The sequence below is a fragment of the Aotus nancymaae genome, unplaced genomic scaffold (genome assembly GCF_030222135.1).
Source record: "Aotus nancymaae isolate 86718 unplaced genomic scaffold, 86718_ANA_hifiasm-v0.15.2.pri h1tg000008l, whole genome shotgun sequence".
In the NCBI taxonomy this organism is placed as follows: domain Eukaryota; kingdom Metazoa; phylum Chordata; class Mammalia; order Primates; family Aotidae; genus Aotus; species Aotus nancymaae.
In genome coordinates, this window is record NW_026988419.1 from 26,651,241 (window position 1) to 26,673,024 (window position 21,784).

The 21,784-nt window shown below is 38.2% G+C and overlaps 1 protein-coding gene across 1 annotated transcript in view; it reads left to right on the plus strand.

The window, feature by feature from the left end:
* The window catches only part of DYTN (dystrotelin), a 64,536-nt gene that overhangs the window by 35,920 nt on the left and 6,832 nt on the right, over positions 1–21,784 (plus strand). Inside the window, exons 11-12 of the mRNA XM_012446251.2 lie at positions 14,520–14,679; positions 17,148–17,640. Coding sequence (XP_012301674.2) covers positions 14,520–14,679; positions 17,148–17,640 — 653 coding nt within the window. The remainder of the gene's footprint in view (positions 1–14,519; positions 14,680–17,147; positions 17,641–21,784) is intronic.

Sequence of the window (21,784 nt, forward strand, 5' to 3'; positions counted from 1 at the left end):
AAAATCACAAGTATTCCTATATGCCAACAATAGACATGCAGAGAGCCAAATCATGAGTGAATTCCCATTCACCATTGCTACAAAGAGAATAAAATACCTAGGAATACAGTTAACAAGGGATATAAAGGACCTCTTCAAGGAGAAATACAAACCACTGCTCAAGGAAATAAGAGACACAAATGGAAAAACATTCCATGCTCATGAATGGGAAGAATCAATATTGTGAAAATAGCCATACTGCCCAAAGTAATTTATAGATTCAATGCTATTCCCATCAAGCTACCATTGACATTCTTCAAAAATTAGAAAAAAACTTCTTTAAATTGCATATGGAACCAGAAAGAGCCTGTATAGCAGGGACAATCATAAGCAAAAAGAACAAAGCCGGAGGCATCATGCTATCTGACTTTAAACTGTACTACAAGGCTGCAGTAACCAAAACAGCATGGTACTGGTACCAAAACAGACATATAAACCAATGGAACAGAATAGAGACCTCAGAAATAACACCACACATCTACAACCATCTGATCTTCAACAAATGAGCAAAAATAAGCAATGGGGAAAGAATCCCCTATTTAATAAATGGTGCTGGGAGAACTGGCTAGCCATATGCAAAAATTGAAACTGGATCCCTTCCTTACACCTTATACAAAAATTAACTCAAGATGAATTAAAGACTTAAATGTAAAACCCCAAACCATAAAAGCCCTAGAAGAAAACCTAGGCAATACCATTCAGGACATAGGCATGGGCAAAGACTTCATAACAAAAATGCCAAAAGCAATTGCAACCAAAGCCAAAATTAACAAATGGGATCTAATTAAACTAAATAGCTTTTGCACAGCAAAAGAAACTCATCAGAGTGAACAGGCAACCTACAGAATGGGGGAAAAATTTTGCAATCTACCCATCTGACAAAGGTCTAATATCCAGAATCTACAAGGAACTTAAACAAATTTACAAGAAAAAAAACAACCCCATCAAAAAGTGGGCAGAATATGAACAGACACTTCTGAAAAGAAGACATTTATGTGGCCAAGAAACATATGAAAAAAAGCTCAACATGACTGATCATTAGAGAAATGCAAATCAAAACCACAATAAGATACCATCTCACACCAATCAGAATGGCAATTACTAAAAAGTCAAGAAACAATAGATGCTGGTGAGGCTGTGGAGAAACAGGACACTTGTACAGGAAATGAGTTCATAGAAAAATTGATGATCGGGGGCAAGAGGGGAGAATTATTGGAGCAATGTCATTCAGCAAAGAGGGGGTGGGATATACATGTGGAGGGATTGACTTTAGAAGAGTGGATCTACTAGACATTAAAATATACACAAGATTTGGCCCTTGTAGTGCAGGACAATAAGCCAGAAACAACCTAAGTGTCCCCTTGTAGAAAAATGGTGGAATATGTATGATTATGAACATTCTGCAGAACATAATGAATCCACTTAAAAGAACAAGTTTAAGCTGCTATCCACTATACTAGAAGGAATTCATGCATCAGAAAAGAAAGCAAGTAGCAGAATAATGTATGTGGAATGATTTCCTTGTTTCTTAAAAAAATAAATTTAAAAGGCATATTGATGTTTGTAAATATCTGAGTACAGAAAATGGTGTGTGTATGATATGTTTTGGTGAAGTCCTCACTCAAATCTCATCTTGAATTGTAGCTCCCCATGTGTTGTGGGAGGGACCCAGTGGGAGGTAACTGAATGATGGGGGCAGGTTTCTCCTATGCTGTTCTCATGATAGTAAGTCTTATGAGATCTGATGGTTTTATAAAGGGCAATTCCCCTGCATACACTCTCTTGCCTGCTGCCATGTAAGACATGCTTTTGCTCCTCTGCTGCCTTCTACCATGATTGTGAGGCCTCCCCAGCCATGTGGAACTGTGAGTCCATTAAACCTCTTTTCTTTATAAATTACCCAGTCTCGGATATTTCTTCATAGCAGTATGAAAATTGACTAACACAGTGTATGACCGACAATGCTGGCACTCTGATCTCAGACTTTCAGCCTTTAGAACTGTGAGAATATAAATGCCAGCTGTTTATGCTGCCCAGACTATTTGTTACAGCATCCTGAGCAAGTGAAGACAGAGCAGAACAATATCAAGATATTAAAATGATCTCAGATGGGGTAGGAATAGAGTGTGTCATTCAGAAGGTTACAAAGAAATTATGGGTCACTCTATTTTTCTACCCCTAAATGGCCACCTCTGATGTAATTAAGTATTAATCATATCTTTCCTTATGTTCTCATTGTGTCTTGTAGAAAACATAATGTTATATTGAAAATAATTGTATATTTGTCTGTTCTTTAGATGTGAATTCTCTGAGATCAGGAGCTCTCTGCTTTCTTGTTGTTTAATATCTGCCATAACTGGAGATGATAAGATGTTTAAAAATCGTTTTTCAAACACCGCATGTTCTCACTCATAGGCTGGTGTTGAACAATGAGAACACATGGACACAGGGAGGGGAGCACTACACACTGGGGTCTGTTGGGGGGAAATAGAGGAGGGACAGCGGGGGGTGGGGAGTTGGGGAGAGATAGTATGGGGAGAAATGCCACATATAGGTGAAGGGGAGGAAGGCAGCAAATCACATTGCCACGTATGTACCTATGCAACAATCTTGCATGTTCTTCACATGTACCCCAAAACCTAAAATGCAATAAAAAATAAAATTAAATTTAAAAAAATCGTTTTTGAATCAAGGAATGAAACAAAATGGAATTGTATAAAATAGAATATACCTAACCTTAAACTAATCTGATACATTCTATGTTCTGTCAGATTTGATGTGAAAAACACGTATCTGTACTTATTACCCCTAATGTCTGACCTGGATAAGATGACCTAGGGGATTTTCTGCCATCACCCCTGAATTTCTTTGCATTCTCATGTCTAAATTGTCAAGGAGAAGGGAAAATGGAATTTTTATTTCTGTTATTGGCTACTTGACTCTCTGTCAACGAAGTTTTCTGAAAACACACACATACACACACACCCACAGAGAGAGTAAAGTTGGCCTACTTTATTGTTATTGTGGGGGTGGGTGGGTAAAGCTTTCAATGTCTGATTTACATTTTCTAAAAAGTCTTTCCTCAATGTCATACCTGATAATCAAAAGTTGCTATAACTTTCTTATAAAACTCTGTAATAGGGTCTCCATTCAGTACAAGAGTTCTAAAGGAACAGGGGATGTAAGGCCAACTGGATCAAGAGAAACAGCAGCCACAGGTGCCTCTAAGCCTACACCTGTACCTGAAAGAATATCTCAGTGTCAACAAACTGAGGACAGCAACCCACATTCCCAGGTGAGTCCAAAACGGAAAGGAACTGCTGCTAAAGCAAAAATAATCTGGATCATTTTGTAGTGAGGTTCAGTGAACCATTCCTTAGTTTGGGGAATTTTTTTTGAGATGGAGTCACACTCTGTCGCTCGGGCTCGAGTGCAGTGGCGAGATCTCCGCTCACTGAAACCTCCACCTCCCAGGTTCAAGCAATTCTCCTGCCTCAGCCTCCCAAGTAGCTGGGATTACAGGAGGCAGCTGCCACTATGCCCAGCTAATTTTTGTGTTTTTAGTAGAGATGGAGTTTCATCATGTTGGCCGGTCTGATCTCAAACTCCTGAACTCGTGATTCACCCGCCTCAGCCTCCCAAAGTGCTGGGATTACAGGTGTGAGCCACGGAATCTTTTTAAGATGTTCACATGACCAAGAAAAAAAATCTAAAACCTTATTTTTTTAAATAACGTTTTATCTCAAATCACAAAGTGCAACGTATTTATTATAGAAAATTTCAAAAAGTCAAAAGAGAATGAAGAACAAAATTAAAATAGCAAATAATCCATTATAACCCCACTGTCCATACGTTGGCATACTTCTTTTCCTGTAAGCATTTCAAAATTAGTTTAAACTATACTGTAAACTTTACTCATAAAGTTCTCTATAGTCATGACTATTTTCCATTGTCATCGTAATTCTTCAAAAAACATCTTAATGGTTATATAATTTCTATTTAAATAAGCATAATATGATTTAATTCCTCTGTTGATATCGGATTATTTTTAGTTTTTGCTACAATTTAAAACTTTACTATTAAAATTCTTATATATTGTTCTTTGTACACAGATTCCAATTATTTCCTTAGGATACATTTCTACAATGAATCACAAGAATGAAAAGCACGAACCTTTTTTTTTTTTTGAGACAGAGTTTTGCTCTTTTGCACAGGCTGAAGTGCAGTGGCAATCTCGGCTCACGGCAACCTCCATCTTCCGTTTTCAAGTGATTGTCCTGCCTCAGCCTCCTGAGTAACCGGGATTGGCGCCCGCCACCACACCCAGCTAATTTTTGTTTTTGTTTTTGAGACGGAGTCTTGCTCTGTCGCCAGGCTGGAGCGCAGTGGCACAGTCTCGGCTCACTGCAACTTCTGCCTCCCGGGTTCAAGCTATTCTTCTGCCTCAGCCTCACAAGTAGCTGGGACTGCAGGCGTGTGCCAAACACCTGGCTAATTTTTGTATTTTTAGTAGAGACAGGGTTTCACCATGTTGGTCAGGATGGTCTGGAACTCCCCGCCTCAGCCTCCGAAAGTGCTGGGATTACAGGTGTGAGCCACTGCACCCAGCCTAAAAATGTTATCAGTCTTTTTCTTTGTAATTTCTTACATAGTTTCATGCTGGGAAAAATTTCTTCATGAAGAAATCAAATGACTCTAGCTGTATTTTATTTTAACATGATTTGATTATCTTGACACATAGCTGTTAAATCTATTGAGTTTTTATTTTGATGCATAATAAGAGGTAAGATAAGGGAGTCGCCTATTCCTTTTTACTTGAATAAATCTTTTCTTTTTTAATTTCTGTGATGGTTCCTGTAGTATATACCAAAAATTTTATCATTTTAGAATGTGTTTTACTGCTATTAAGCTCAATTGCTTTTCATTTTATTTTTATATAAGAACAGCATTATTTGAATTATTCTAGCTTTCTGATACCTGTTAACATAAAACAAGTTTTCTCTTTTTATTTTATTTTGTTAACTACTTTACTGAGATACAATTCACATGTAAAATGCTGTACATGCTCAGGTGTAGTGGCTCACGCCTGTAATCTGAGCACTTTGGGAGGCCAAGGCCGGCAGATCAGTTGAGCTCAGGAGTTTGACACCAGCCTGACCAATGTGGTGAAAACCCATTTCTACCAAAAATACAAAAACTTAGCCCGGCATGGTGGCACACCCCTGTAATCCCAGCTACTCTGGAAGCTGAGACAGGAGAATCGCTTCAGTCTGAGAGGCAGAGGCTGCAGTGAGCCTAAATCATGCCACTGGACTCCAGCCTGGGTGACAGAGTGAGCCCCTGTCTTAATAAATAAATACATAAATGCCATTTAATCAAGTTTTTTTTTTTTTTAAGAAAAGGAAAGCTGTATGTATTTAATGTATACAACTTGATACATTTGGGGATAAATATACATGTGTGAAACCATCACCATTAAGGCTATAAACATATCCATCACCTCCTAATGTTTCCTCCCTTTATTATTATTATAATTAATTTGTATGTGTGGTGAGAACACTACAAGATCTAATCTCTGAGCAAATGTTAAGTATACAGTATACGGTGTTGTTAACTATAGGCACTACTGTTTAGTAGATCTCCAGAACTTTATCTTGCATAACTAAAACTTGATACCTATTAACCATTTTCTCCCTTTTTATTTTTATATTTTACATATTAGCTATTATAACATAATTATTCTTTTTCTTAATTTTACTTTAAGTTCTGGGATACATGTGTTGAACATGCAGCTATACATATGCCATGGTGGTTTGCTGGTTTTAAGCCCAGCATGCATTAACTGTTTGTCCTAATGCCCTCCCTCCCCTTGCCCCCAACCCCCGACAGGCCCTGGTGTGTGATGTTCCCCTCCCTGTTCAGGCAAAGTTCAGCTTTGAGGGAACCATTTCTAAAACAGGTTGCATTCTGGCCTGGCACAGTGGCTCACACCTGTAATCCCAGCACTTTGGGAAGCCAAGGCAGATGGATAACCTGAGGTCAGGAGTTCAAGACCAACCTGGCTAACATGGTAAAATCCCGTTTCTACTAAAAATACAAAAAAGTAGTTGGGTGTGGTGGCGCATGCCTGTAATCCCAGCTATTCCGGAGGCTGAGGCAGGAGAATTGCTTGAACCTGGTAGGCAGAGGTTGCAATGAGCTGAGATAGTGCCATTGCACTCCAGCCTGGGCAACAAGAGTGAAACTCCATCTCAAAAAAAAAAAAAAAAAGGTTGCATTCAACCCTAACAACTTTAAACTACTCCAGTGTCCATACAAAGTCTCTGCCAACACTTCTGATTGCAACTTACAGATAAGGCTTCCTTCTGCCCATAGGGCCTTAACTTGCCAACTCAGTATCATAAGATCTTATTTAAAAAATAGGAGAACCAATGCATGCATGTGTAAGTAAAATGTTCAGAAATTTTAAAAGGGAAGAGATGAGAGAGGGAGGTGAAAGAAAGATTCTCACTTTTAAGTGGGAGCTAAATGATGAGAACACATGTCACACAGAGGGAACAACACACACTGAGGCCTACTGGAGGGCAGAAGATGGAGGGTGGGAGGAGGGAGAGGATCAGGAAAAATAACCAATGGATACTAAGCTTAATACCTGGATGATGAAATAATCTGTACAACAAACCCCCATGACACATATTTACCCATGTAACAAACCTGCACATCCTGCACATGTGCCCCTGAACTCAAAATGCAAGTTTTTTTAAAAAAAAGAAAAATAAGATGGGCCGGGCGCGGTGGCTCATGCCTGTAATCCCAGTACTTTGGGAGGCCGAGGCGGGTGGATCACGAGGTCAAGAGATCGAGACCATCCTGGTCAACAAGGTGAAACCCCGTCTCTACTAAAAATACAAAAAATTAGCTGGGCATGGTGGTGCGTGCCTGTAATCCCAGCTACTCAGGAGGCTGAGGCAGGAGAATTGCCTGAACTCAGGAGGCAGAGGTTGCGGTGAGCCGAGATCGCGCCATTGCACTCCAGCCTGGGTAACAAGAGCGAAACTCCGTCTCAAAAAAAAAAAAAAGAAAAGAAACAGAAAATGAAGGAAAGAACTTTAAAAATCCCAGTGAAGTTTTCTAAATGCTGTCTTTCCTTGAGTATACATTCTGCAAATACTTTAGCATGTTTTCAATCAGCTGCTTATTTGCCCTCACATGCGTAACTCCACTTGTACACTTTCCAGCAATCATAATCAGTACAGTCTGAGCTTAAGAAAGGGCTTCAGAATGTGACCATCTGTCATAGTCATCAAAGAAAAACTAGAGTTCCCATATTGCAGTTGTTCTGGGTAGAAGTATGAGTGGAGGCCGGGCATGGTGGCTCATGCCTATAATCCCAGCACTTTGGAAGCCCAAGGCAGGTGGATCACAAGGTCAGGAGTTTGAGACCAGCCTGGCCAACATAGTGAAACCCCATCTCTACTAAAAATACAAAAATTAGCTGGGTGTGATGGCAAGTGCCTGTAGTCCCAGCTACTCAGGAGGTTGAGGTGGGAGAATTGCTTGAACCTGGGAGGTGGAGGTTGCAGTGAGCTGAGATCACGCCATTGCACTCTAGCTTGGTGACAGAGTGAGACGCCGTCTCAAAAAAAAAAAAAAAAAAAGTGTGAGTAGAGCGTAAGTCTTGTGACCACCCAGTGACAAGTGGTCTCTGCAGCCACCTGTGTGTGATGTTTTCTCAGGCCTGTCTGCATTTTACTCACGAACTCATGTAGACTCGGAAACCTGGAAACACCCCTCATGGGACATCTGCTGAGACACAGGCATCATGCTAGAGTGTTTGACAGAGAGCTGAACCAATGTATGAGGACAAATAAAGAGCTACTCTGTTTCCTGCCTCAAACAAAAGAGGAAGGAAAAACATATTCACAATGTAGGGTTTTTTTCACTGTGACATCCATTTGTTCTGAGGGAAGAAATTTAAAAGTGGTTTTGCTGTTTTTGTTGTGCTCCTTTATTTTACTTTTCTTATACTTCCCTCTCACCTCTTTTTTATTTTTAAAGTTGCTACATCCTATCTTATGTATATAACCTATTTTATATTAAAAAACATACTTCATACAAATAAGACACGAATCTGTTTGATGTGTAAGAAATTAAGATATTATAGATAAATCTAAGGTCTTTTTCAACCATAATTCTCAACCCAGGTCCAGTCCCTAATGCCCCAGAGGTAACCTGTTTGAAGTATATCTTTACAGATGTTTTTCTATGCATTTTCAAGTGTGCACCTGCCCAAAGGGGGCAAAGGATAGTGTCTATTAAACCTAAAACCCAAGAAACTTGCACATGTTCACAACGAGGCATGTACAGCTATGTTTACTGCAGCACTGCTTTTAATTAAAAAAAATTGGAAACAGTGTATCCTTTCATTGAGAATGACTAAATAAACCATAATATCAATTCTGTGGATATACCATGGTAAGCCTATTTGCACTAACCTGAAATGCTTCTCAATTGCAGAAAAATTTGTACCACATAATACTGGTGCAAGACATTCTTTTAAAGATTTTCTTCATATGAATAATATATATTAAATCACTGAATTATTTTGTTTGAGAATTTTAAGGTTTTTCATTGTTCTCCCTAAGTGTTCAAATACATAAGTAAGTGTATAGCATATGTATACACCGTTCCTACTCTATCTCCACCATATGTGGAGAATGGAGGTCAAAATGGCTTATGAGAGTACAGTCATTTTGCAAAGCCATGATATTCTGCAATTATTGTTTAAATTGTAATTATTTTAAAAAATACAGAGTTCACGATTCAAAGACTATACTCTGCATGTGAAAGCTGTTTAAGTATTTGAATGAAGAGGCAATGGCACAGTTCACTCAAAGGGGCTGCAAAGGGCACACACCAGCCAGAGAACATGCCTAAGTCTGTACATAGTTCAATTTCTTCTTCCTGCTACTGCCCTTTTCCTCTTTTAGGCTGTTCCTGTGGAACAATGTTCCTAAAATGGCCAGCCCCTCTTCAGATCATTTGCAGTGATGGGAGAAGGCTGCAGATTGTAGCCACAGCTGTTTATAAATGGAGTGTAATGAAATCTAATCTTTCATGCAGACATGTGGGAGCCAAGGGCTGGAACATGGTGCCCCAGGAGTGTGGGCCGGACTGGGTCAGGTCAAATCTTGCCCTGGGGTTACAGTTCAGGGAGCAGAGTGTGATGTAACAGACAAGATTTGGTGAGGAAATCCTAGGTGACAACCAAGTTGACCATTATTCATTCAAAAGACTTGGTGAATTTGGAGAGAAATGATGACTCTAGTGCACACCCATGTAGCAAGCAAAGGAAAGACAAGAAAGTGAAAGTCAAAGGTAGAGGATAGAAGAGACTTTGTAAGCAAGAAACTGACCCAACTGCTTCTTGTAGATGCCTATGGGGAAGAAGACATTCGGGGTAGCAACTTCAGCAAAATACTATTGTGACTTTATTTCTAAAACCTAAAACTGTTTTAATTTCTTTTGTGAAATTAGACATGCAGGTGTACTTTGAGCATATAAACATTTGCATCATCATACATGAATGTAAACCCAAACAGCAGCCACTTAATGAAATAGACTGAATTTCTTTGAAAAACATCATTATCATGTTCTTATATCAGATTTTTAGGAATGTGGGTTAAATTCAAACCAAAAACTTATTTTCTTATTTCTTCCTTCTCTAGACCATGGTCAGCACTAGGAATGAACTACGGAGGACTCGTGAATCCACTGATGCTCTCCATAGGGAAAGAAGGTAGGAGCCACATGAGTATGTGCAAATACCGATAGCAGAGAGAAATCCAAAGCATTTCCTTTGCTTTTATAGAAAAATTTTCTACAAAAATTTTACCATTTTTTTTAAATTTGGGAGAAATTTTTAAGCCAAGAAATCCTGTGATTCCAATATGAAAGTGAAAGGGAGCTTCAGCTCTATTTGAGTGGTCAAGCATAACAAAAATCACCAGGCTAAGTAAGTTTTGACTTTTGATTGCCTGCTTTTATTCCTTGGAATTTGGTTAAGCACTTTTAGTGAAGTACTGATTCTTTGTGTGTATCTTGTGTTATGTATGTGTGTTTTACCTACTTCTAAAGAAATCAGTGCTTGGTATCCAACAGCATCTAACTTTCTACTAGGTTTATTAGGCTGAATGGAAACTGTCTATCATCTTCCTATTGTGTCTCAAGGAACTCAACATTTCTTGAGCTCCTATCTCCTGCTGTTATTCCTTTAGAAGACAGAATTCCTGGCTCCCCAGTAAGAAGTTTCCCCTGAGGGAAGAACTTTGTTTTCAGGCACAATACTTAATATTCAGCAGACGACCCAGAAACTAGCAATTCTATGCATATATGTATGATGAGATATGATTCCTAATCCAAATGTACAGAAGACATAAAATATTTTCTAAATTCTGTGATAACTCATGAAAAGGAGTTCAATAAACACTTTTAAAATATCCAAATAATTTAAATCTTAAAAGTAATTTTAATCTTTTTCGTGGAATAAAATAAATTAGAAAACATTTTTAAAGTAGTAAAGCAGTAGAAAGGCTATATTAAAATTGAAAATGTAGAAATAAAAAGCAAATTTTAAAATTTAGTTTTTAAAAACTTAATTCTTAAAATATTTAAAATGAATTCTTTTAAACCAAGTATTGCCTTTGATGTAATCTATTTCTACCATTGGTATCCTATTATTTATCACTACAAAGTGTACCAAAGTATAAGGCTGATTATTGAATGAAATGTAACAGGAAGCTACATTTTTGTTCCTGTCTGCACCATCATTTTTATCAGTAATTTGGATGAAACTGTAGAGAGCATGATTCTTAAATGTGTGTGTGACATGATACCAAAATCCCTAGGTAATAAACTGAATTACAATCTTGGATCACTGAGATTTAATAGGCTGGGACAGTGAGGCAGTTAGTAAAGACCAAATTTTAAGGGATTAAAGGTTTCCCACAGTTTCAGGCCCATGTGCACAAGTAGCATGAAAAAGACCTGTGATATATAAGGTCATCAGTTGCAAGTTCAGTGATAGCCAATTATGTCACTGATTATTTAAAAAGCAACAGTCTCAGGCATATTAACAGAAAGAGTACTATTCAATTACTAGTTATCTATTATCAATCTACACTGTGCTAGGTAAATTTACTAGTTTGATCTCACAGTGCTATGAAGAAATACCAGAGACTGGGTAATTTATAAAGCAAAGAGGTTTAATTGACTCACAGTTCCACATTGCTGGGGAGGCCAGGAAACTTACAATCATGGTGGAAGGCAAAGGAGAAGCAGACACCTTCTTCACGGGGAGGCAGGATGGAGTGAGTGTAAGCAGGGGAAATGCCAGATGCTTATAAAACCATCAGGTCTCGTGAGACTCACTCACTATCACGAGAACAGCATGGGGGAACCACCCACATGATCCAATTACCTCCACCTGGTCCTGCCCTTGACACTTTGGGATTATGGGGATTGCAATTCAAGATGAAATTCAGGTGGGGACACAGCCAAACCATGTCAGTAATGGTCAAATTAAGTAACATTTCACTGCTCTGGGCATGATTAGCTTGCCTAGGGAGTATTTGTGTTCCATTTGAACACTTAGTATAGAGATTCAAGCTGTTTAGCCCCTACCAGAAAGCAGAAATACATATAAAGATATAAAAGTTTAGAAAGGCAGATTTCAGGTCATTTAAAAGGAATTATTCCTTAGCTAACCTAAGCTGTTTGTTGTAAGTGGATGATTGCCTGGGAAGTCCTGGGCTCCCAGTTGCTGAAAATATTGGCACCAGGTGAACTGTATTTACCAGAAACAACCTGTAAGCATCTCTTCTTTAAAAAGACACAGAAGAGGCCAGGTGCAGTGCCTCACGCCTGCAATCCCAGCACTTTGGGAGGTCGAGGCAGGTGGATCACGAGGTCAGGAGTTCAAGATCAGCCTGGCCAAGATGGTGAACCCCGTCTTTACTAAAAATACAAAAGAAAAATTTACTGGGTGTGGTGGCGGGTGCCTGTAATACCAGCTACTCTGGAGACTGAGGCAGAGAATTGCTTGAACCTGGGAGGTGGAGGTTACAGTGAGCCGAGATCATGCCACTTCACTCCAGCCTGGGTGACAGAGTGAGACACCATCTCAAAAAAAAAAAAAAAAGATGCAGAAGAAGAAAAGAACTAGATTTCTGGTAGGGGTCTACCTTCTTTCACCTGGATTGTGGAAGGATAGGAATGCATGTCTTCTAGTTGTCCAGGCCTGGTGGACAGGCCAGAGAGAAGGAAGCGGTCACGGGTGGTGGACAACATGGGAAAAAGAGAGAGCCTGACACCTCTTGTTAGTGGTCATAACAAACACAACACATTAGGTCCAGAGAACACTGTCTAGACAGGCTGACTGAGAATACTTCTTTGTTGTTGGCTGTGTAAAACCCCTGGGCTGACTGCTTTCTGAGAAACCCATCATAACGATATACCTGAAACTCCAATTACTAGCAAGGATCTTGGAGTCAGACTCCTGTTTCACCCAAGTATGACTGTCTTGGAAGTTAGAGGGCTATCTTTCAGAGATGCCTGCTTTGCATGGGAGCCCAAACTAAACTTCAAGACCTCCCCAAGCTCTATGCAGTTAGGAATTTCACAGGTTCTAATGCAGAGAAATGTTGCATTTCATACCGGACAGCCAATTTCCACAAATTCCACAAATATGCTAACATGAGTGATCAAATAAAATTACTTTATTTAGACAATTTTAGCTGTAAACCTACTATATGACTATTTTACGCCTCGGCCAGAAGACATGGCAACACACACACACACACAAAATTGCCAAAATAAAGAGACAATAAGCAATTAAGTAAGGAATAGAGTATGTAATATATAAGTAAAATAATAAGTAAAGCATGTATTATGTCACAGTGTATGGCTGTCTAGAAGTTTGTAGGCTGGACTCTGTAGGCTCTGTAGACATGTAGACATGGTGAAAAGCCACAGAGACAAATAAAGAAGGGAAGAGTTTGGCCATGCTGGAGGAGAGGTTGGGGTTGTCGTTTGTGGATTCAAGTAGGGCAGTCAGAGAAGGGCACTTCTGAAAAGGCACCTTGTGAACAAAGACTTGAAGGAGGTGAGGGGGGAACTGAGCAATGACCTGGTGAGGAAAGCGTGTCCAGGCAGAGGGAGTTGAAGAGCAGATTCTAAGTGGGGAACAGGCCTGGGGTATTCAAAGAGGAGCCTGAAGCTCCATATGGGAACAGGGCAATGAATAAGTTGGAAAGCAAGAGATGAGGTCAGAGATGGAAGGGGGGTCTGTGCCATCTTTGTGGGGCTTGGCTGCCTCTATAAGGACTCCCTTTTACTCTAAATGAGGAGGGGAACCCCTGGAGGGTTCTGAGCAGAAGAGCAACATAGCCTGCCTTTTGTTTTAAAGAATTGCCCTGATCACCCCGACTACTTGGTTCGTGTTTTTTTTAGAGACAGGATCTCGCTCTGTCAGCCAGTCTGGAGAGTGGTGGTGCAGTTATATCTCTCTGTAACCTCTAACTCCTGGGCTCCAGTGATCCTCCTGCCTCAGCTTTCCAAATAGCTGTGACTACAGGTGCCACCACACTCAGCTAATTTCTGTGTGTGTGTGTGTGTGTGTGTATGGGGTCAGGCTGGTCTCAATTTCCTGGCCTCAAGGGATACCCCAACTTGGCCTCCTAAAGCACTGGGATTACACACACACACACACACACACACACACACACATACACACCCATGAATGAGTGCACCCAGCTTCTCGGTTCATTCTTAAACCAATGAACAACTTGACAGAAAGAGAAGCCAAAGCGGACACACAATCCATCAACTGCAATATTCTTCCTCCCTGTGTTCCTGGTCAGCCATGACGGGTGTACTATCATTCTGAATGGGGTATTTCTAGACAAAGGATAATGTACAAAGTCAATATTCCTATTTAAGTAGCCAGTAGAGGCAATCTGTCAAAAGTAACCTATAATATGCCTGGTGAGTTTTCCGAAGTACTTCTAAAGCCAGTGGAATGCTTAGTGGAATTGTATCCATAATATACACAAAGGCAGCTGCACATGGTGAACAAAGTGTCAACAGTATTGATCAATGTGAGATAACAGTTGAGCACAGGGTTTTCCAACAGCTGGGCGTGGTGGCACGCACCTGTAATCCCAGCTACTTAGGAGACTGAGGCAGAAGAATCACTTGAACCCAAGAGGCAGAGGTTGCAGTGAGCCGATATCACGCCACTGCACTCTCTAGCCTGGGTGACAGAGCAAGGCTCCATCTCAAAACAAAAACAAAAACAGTTGAGGCACAGGGTTTTCCAGAATCTTTTCCCATAAGGAGGACTGAAATACATCTTACCAGGGCTCTAATTAGTGTGCTGGCACCTTGCCCTTCCAAACCACTCAAATCTATTCTTTTTTCAGGCTTCTTAAAAAACAGTTAAACCAATACAAAGACAAATTGCAAGCTCTATATACCTCCCAGGAAGAAAGAAGTTGCCGATTTGAGACAAAGATTCACAGACTCAAAACCAACCAGGATAGTCTATGGACCAAGCTACAGCAGATAAGACAGGACCTACAGGTATAAAATGTGAGAGGCACTGGTCATCTGGACCACCTGGAAGTCTAACCTTGAGTCCTTCAGCCAAGAGAGGAGCTTCCCACCTTACCTTGATCAGCCTCTTCCCTTGAGTCCTCTCCCCATACCCTGACCTCCCACTTCCATCCTCCAAGCTATATCCTATTCCTCCATGAAGGTAGTGTCATTGAAAGACAGCAAGATCTGTACCATTTGGAAACAACAGACTTTGGGGCAAAGTGATTCTTTATAGCATCAGTTTTTTAACCTTTTGGTCTCAGGATCCTTTGTACATTCTTAAAAATATTTGAGATCCCCAAGGGGATTTTGGTCCTGTGGTTATATCTATTTGTATCTATATCTATTGTTATAGATATAACCACAGAAACAAAATGAAAATTAATGAAAATTAAATTAATAATAAAATTAAATAAATTAAAGAAATAATAAAGTTAATGAGATTAAAACTGAATTGTTAAATAAGTGAAATAAGTAACAAAATTAATGCAAATTAAAACTGAGAAGTTAAAATGTATTCACTATCTAAAACATAAAATTAATAAACCCATTAAATATACAGATAACATTTTTAAACAATATGTTTTTCTAAAAACCTTAGGAGAGTGGCATTGCTTTACATTTTTCACAAATCTCATCTGGCTTAATAAAAGACAGCTAAATTTTTGTAACCACATCAGCAATCAATCTGCTGCAATGTGTTTTGGTTGAAGTATCTGAAGAAATCAGGCCTCACACGGATTTGCAGTTGAAAAAAAGAGAAGTATATTAATAGCCTTTCAGATACTGAGACATACTTCTCTTTTATACTAGCCCAAAACATGATAGAGGACAGCTTCTTAAAGGATAGTTTCAATATGGAATCTGAAACCATATTTATGTCACACTGTTTCATTAATATTCAGTGTTCTTATATGGTCTTTGAATGGGTCACCTAGCCATGCATGAATGTGTAACATTATATATTGATCATTTGGAAAATATTGGTTCATCGAGCTATGCTAAATGTCCTAATGCTCATTCATTTTATTAAACAGGATCAAAAAATTCACATTCATTAATGTCAGTACTAATCTCATTAAAAATTGTTTAAGAATTGGAAAGCTATCAAGTTCATGGTGGTAGATGCAAGTTTTCCAAAATTCTAATTTTTGCTTGAAAGCCTGCTTTTTTATGTATGTAAATACATATTTTAGACAGGGTCTTGCTCTGTCACCCAGGCTGGAGCACAGTGGCAGGATCATAGCTCACTGCAGCCTTGAACTCCTGGGGCTCAAGCAATCCTCCCACCTCAGCCTTATGGCTAGCTAAGATATCAGGCTCATGCCAGCACACCGAGCTAATTTCTAACTTTTTTTTGTAGCCAGGAGGGTCTCACTATGTTGTCCAGACTGGTTTTGAACTCCTGGCCACAAGCCATCTCCCATCTCAACCTCCCAAAGTGCTGGGATTACAGACATTAGCCACTGCACCCAGCCTTAACTGTTATAACTGACAGCAAATACTGTTAATTGTTTTCCTTGCAGTGACATTCTTGCTTTGTTCATTTCTGAGAAACTGACAAATACCTAAGTCTGAATAACCATAGTCTGTCAGTCTTTCTTTGACACATGAGGTAACTCTTTTATTTCAGTACACATTAGAAGTGTCTTATGCGCACTTCACACGTTATCACACAAAATGTTTAAAAGACTTGTTAATATTTTTAAAACTAAGAAATTTTTCTATTCCATCAAAGGTGTTGTTAAGCAGAACTGGCTTTTTTTTTTCACTGCTAGTGTATGAGGGTGAAGAATACCCTGATAATTAGGACTGTTTGGTGTCGCTGTCTTGATTCATACTAAAGCACCAACAGCTTTACTTACTGATTTGGCATCTTCAGTGCACATGTCAATACAATAAACAAATGATATCTGAGTATCCTTATGAACATAAATTTTGACTTCGCAAACCCCTAGAAGAGTCTTGGGGATCTTCTAGGGTCTGCGGGCCACACATTGAGAACATTGCTTCACAAGGAGCACATCCTTGAATTTTATACCTTTGGCTTACCGTGAAGCCCCTCACAACATACCTACCAGAAAGATTATTATAAACACGCTTTATTGTAATAATTTTTATCTGTCAATTCAATATATACTTATATTTTTAGAAATTCCTTATGATATTTTTAGAACCTGGGCTTTTTAGAACCTAGAATTTTCCTAAATTTCTTGTAATTATTCCCTCTGTTATTTTAGAACTTGAGCTGTTCCAGCTCTTGTAGAGAGTTTTAGGTTGACATAGAATCAGCAGCATAAAATAAAATAAATAGTAACGATAATATATTTACAGAGGAGAAAGAAAAGTCTTGTATTAGAATGCTCTGTTGGAATGTTGAAATATAATGCATTTATGAAAAGGTCAGATTAATGTTAATTTCTTCATAAAGTTTTCTTTACCTATAATCCCAGGCAAAGTTGCAGCCACCTCGTCCTTCATCTTCTTCTTTTCAAAATGTGGAGACCAAGGTTGACCATTCTCCAACTGAAAGGGTTCCAAAGGGAGGGGATTATTTGCAGATCAAGAATGCCAGTGAAGATGGTTCAAGATGGGAACCTCTTCCTAACCCTGAGGAAGTTGACAGAAGTCACAGAAGTCACACAAATGCAGAGCATGCTCTGAGAAATCCACAATTACCAGAGACCGCATTGCACAGCACCAGAGCACAAAGTCAAATACAAAAGATGTCGAAGAAAGTCATTAGCTCCCTACCCAGTTGTCAGGAGGGACTGAAGCAGGATACCCCCAAAAAGGCTCCTGGTGAAATGAGCAGTCCTGCTCTGGTAGCTGTGGAAAGGATAGAGGCAGGTAACATCAAGGAGAGAAAGGATGAGCTGGAGGAAGAGGAACTGCAAGAACTATTGTCAAAACTTATGGATGCCTTCAATCCAGAAATGCCATCAGGTAAGGTTTTCACTATCCGTAAACATTGTGATGGCCAAGGATTCAAGCTGCCTTTTCAAAAACTTGATTTTATAATAGCCCAACAGCTCCAGTTCATCTAGTATATAGCAGCTCTCTGAATCTATTGGTTATCAGTAGCATCTCTGAACTTGATTTCTAGTATTACCTCATTCATAGGGCTGTTGTGAGCAGGAAAGGTGATAAATCATGTGAGACTTTAGTATAGAACTTGGCACATAGTGAGCATTCAGTAAATGCTTATTATTTTGCTATTGCAAAACATTGTTATTATTATCAGTATCCCTAAATCATATATACCTGGGCAGCCTATGTCACCATTTCAAAATGGGGATAATATTGTAGCGCTCTTTCTAGAAGAGAATTGATTATGGTTTCTATATTATAAGTAATATCATCATTATTATCTTCTCCATAAGCTATGATTCGTTGCTAAATTCTGAAAGCTTTAAAAAAGACCCTTCTTTGCTATAGTTACTGCTTCTGTTTTGGCATGCCATTGTCTTATTTCTCATTAGGGTACTTTGTTATCTTTACATATATAGAGAGAGACGCTTCTCAGCTTACAATGGGGTTACATCTTGATAAACCCAACATACGTTGAAAATGTTGTTAGGTAGAAAATGCATTCAGTATACCTAAGCTACCAAACATTATGGCTTAACCTAACCTACCTGAAATATATATACAAAGAGATACTTCTCAGCTTACAATGGGGTTACATCTTGATAAACCCAATGTAAGTTGAAAATATTGTTAGGTAGAAAATGCATTCAGTATACCTAACCTACCAAACATTATGGCTTAACATAACCTACCTTAAATGTGCTCAGAACACTTACATTAGCCTACAGTTGGGCAAAATCATCAAACATGAAGCCTACTTTGTAATAAAGTATTGAATAGCTCATGTAATTCATTAAATATAATACACTGTGGAGTACACTGCTGATCATTTGGCTTACTGCTGCCCAGCTTCACAAGATAACACACATTGCTAGCCTGGGAAACGATCAAAATTCAAAATTTGAAGTATTATTTCCTACTAAACACATATCACTTTTGCACCCTCATAAAATAAAAAAGATGGTCAGTCCATCATAAGTCAGGAACTATTTATACACACGTGTGCACACACACACACACACACACACGAGTCTTGAACGATGCAGGGATTAGGGGTGCTGGTTTCCTGCACAGTTGAAAATTTGCATGTAACTTTTACTCTCCCAAACTTTATTAATAGTCTGCTGTTGACTGGAAGCCTTGCCAGTTAACATAAACAGTTGATTAACACACATTTTGTATGTCATATGTATTATATACTGTATTCTTATAATAAAGATAGAAAAAAGAAAATGTTTTTAAAATCATAGAAAGATAAATATATTTAAGTGGAAATGGATCATTATAAAGGTCTTCATCCTCATTATTTTCATGTTGAGTAGGCTGAGGAGGGGAATAGGGAGGAGGAAGGGTTGGTCTTGCTGTCCCAGGAGTGGTAGAGAGAGAAGAAAATTCACATATAAGTGGATTTGAACCCATACAAGTTCAAACCTGTATTGTTCAAGGATCAACTGTATATAAATTTCTTTCTAAGAAAGCCTAAGGTGTCTTATGTTGGAGTGATCATCTACAGATTTATGATAAAATGAAGGATAAAATTCTCATGTGTTTTTGCATCAGAGGAGACCTTCTCAAAATATTTCTGAGTGTGTGTATTAGTTTGCTGGGGCTGCTATAACACAGTAACACAGATTCAATGGCTTAAATGAAGAACCAAAATATATTTTCTCACAGTCCTGGAGGCCAGAAGTCCAAGATCAGGGTGTTAGCAGTATTGGTTTCTTCTGAGACTTCTCTCCTGGGCTTGCAGATGGCTGTCTTCCCCCATGCCTTTATATGGCCTTCCCTCTCTTCCCATATCTATGTCTATGTCCAAATCTCTTCTTTTTATAAAAATCCCAGTTATACTGGATTAGGGACCATCCTAATGACTTCATTTTAACTTTGTATCTTTAAAGACCCTGTCTCCAAATATAGTCACATTCTGAAGCACTGGGGTTTAGGGCTTCAATATATAAATTTGGGGTAGGAGGAGGGCACATTTCAGCCTATGACTGTTGGAGGGCTATAAACTGAGTACATAATAATGTCAGCTTTACATAGAACTTGGTAAATCAACTCAATAAACTAATTATTTGGTGATTCAAAAATTCTCTACAGTAAATTGAGTTGGAGTTATAATCTTTGTATTAACAAAAACAAGTTCAGAAATTTGCCAGAAGTATGCTCAAATTGCCTGAGCAAGGGATGGGAACACTTTGTGCCTGATTCTTAAGCTGACACAAAAGTCCACCCACTGCATTTCCATCTAAACATCCTTGGGGTCATGATGAATATTCAAAGCAAAGTCAATATCCACTTGACCTTTTTAGGAAAATTTCACCAAAACGTTTGGACTTTATAGAAATTTTTTTTAAGTCTTTGACGTATTAATGTTGTTTTTATTTTTGTTTCTCTAAATGAGCTGGAGAAAGCTGATGATTTCTAAAATGTTGTATTGGGTCAACCCTCACAGATGCAGTGGCTTTATTGCACATTTTACATTCCTCATAGACTAACCTACTACACATATTTGGAAGACAGTATCCCAACATTTGTGCAGTTTAATACTTACAGTTAAAAGATTCATTCATGTTTCAAGTGACTTTATCAAGATAGGTGTATGTATATATGCATGTATCACATCATTAAAAGGAAAATTATAAAAAGGTAAAGTATACTTCTAAATTCAATTGATGCAATAATGTATAAATATGCAATTAGCATTATCAAATCTTATAGAAAATACTTTTAAAAGTCTCAAAATATTTACTTAATGCTTTCACTCACAATCTCAATAGAACCATTGAGATGTTTCTGCAGGAAGTATGCATGATTATACAAATGTGCTTATGATATAAGCAGAATGGTACACATCTTTTTTTAGTATTCTATTCCTTACAATAATTCAACAAATATTAATTGTTCAGATTTTAAATTTCACTTTCACTTCTTTTATGTTAGTTTTGTTTCCTTGAGGCATTTAAACATGAGAAACTATATTAACCTTCATGGCTACGGTTTTGCTTATATATCACTCCTCACTCAATTATTTCTAATTATGTTTATATCATTATTCAATTTGATATTGAATGTGATCCTATTTTCAAACTTCACTTAGACATTGGCAATATGGGTTATTAAAATATACTTCATAATTTAAATATAATCTATGCATACTTACCAAAATTATACCAAACTTAATCAGAGCCAGAACTATGATAACCACGTGGATGAAGATGTGGAAAGGGAAACAAGCTAAATCAAGGTACTTTTGTTTACTTCTGTCTCTATCATGGATGCATCAGGTAATAGCAAGAAGTTTCTAATCACTCTATTGATCCAGTTTTTTAAATTTGAGAATTGTTTAGAGAATTAGAAAGATCTACTGTTTGTAGCAGATTAAAATTTACTCAGAATGTCAATATATTTATCCAGTGTGGCCATTATCTTAGTAGTTGATTTTGTTTTGGACTGTAGCTTTTCTAGTGAGCCAACACATTTTAAAAATTAAGATAAGCCTTATATACTTAACGTCTTAATAAGATTAAAACAGCAAACCTAATGATCAGTTTGGGGCAGTTGTTGGCATTAGCTAAGTAGATAATGGGATTTCAAGAGACTATGAGAGCTTAATGGAAAAGAGAAAGTTATATAGAAGTCACAAACCTCTTTGAATTCCAAAAATTGGATTGAAAATCAGTAGTGAATAATTTGGCTAAAAATTGCAGTAAAACATAAATTTGGAAAGGTGTCTACCGTTCCTTGCTTCTGTTGTGGCAAAAAAAAAAAAAAAAAAAAAGAGAAAGAATAATCTTGTTTTACTGTATTATTAAACTATTTTCTTTCCATTTGAGAGTAAAATTTCTTGCATACATCCACTAAGTTATTTTTCCAGCTTCTTTTTCCATCTTTTTTTTTACTATTCATTTGCCACTATAGGTTTCAGTGATGAGAAGTCAAGACAGAGGAGCAGAGTGATGATATTAGGAGGGCATGGTTTGAGAACAAAAATGGTATC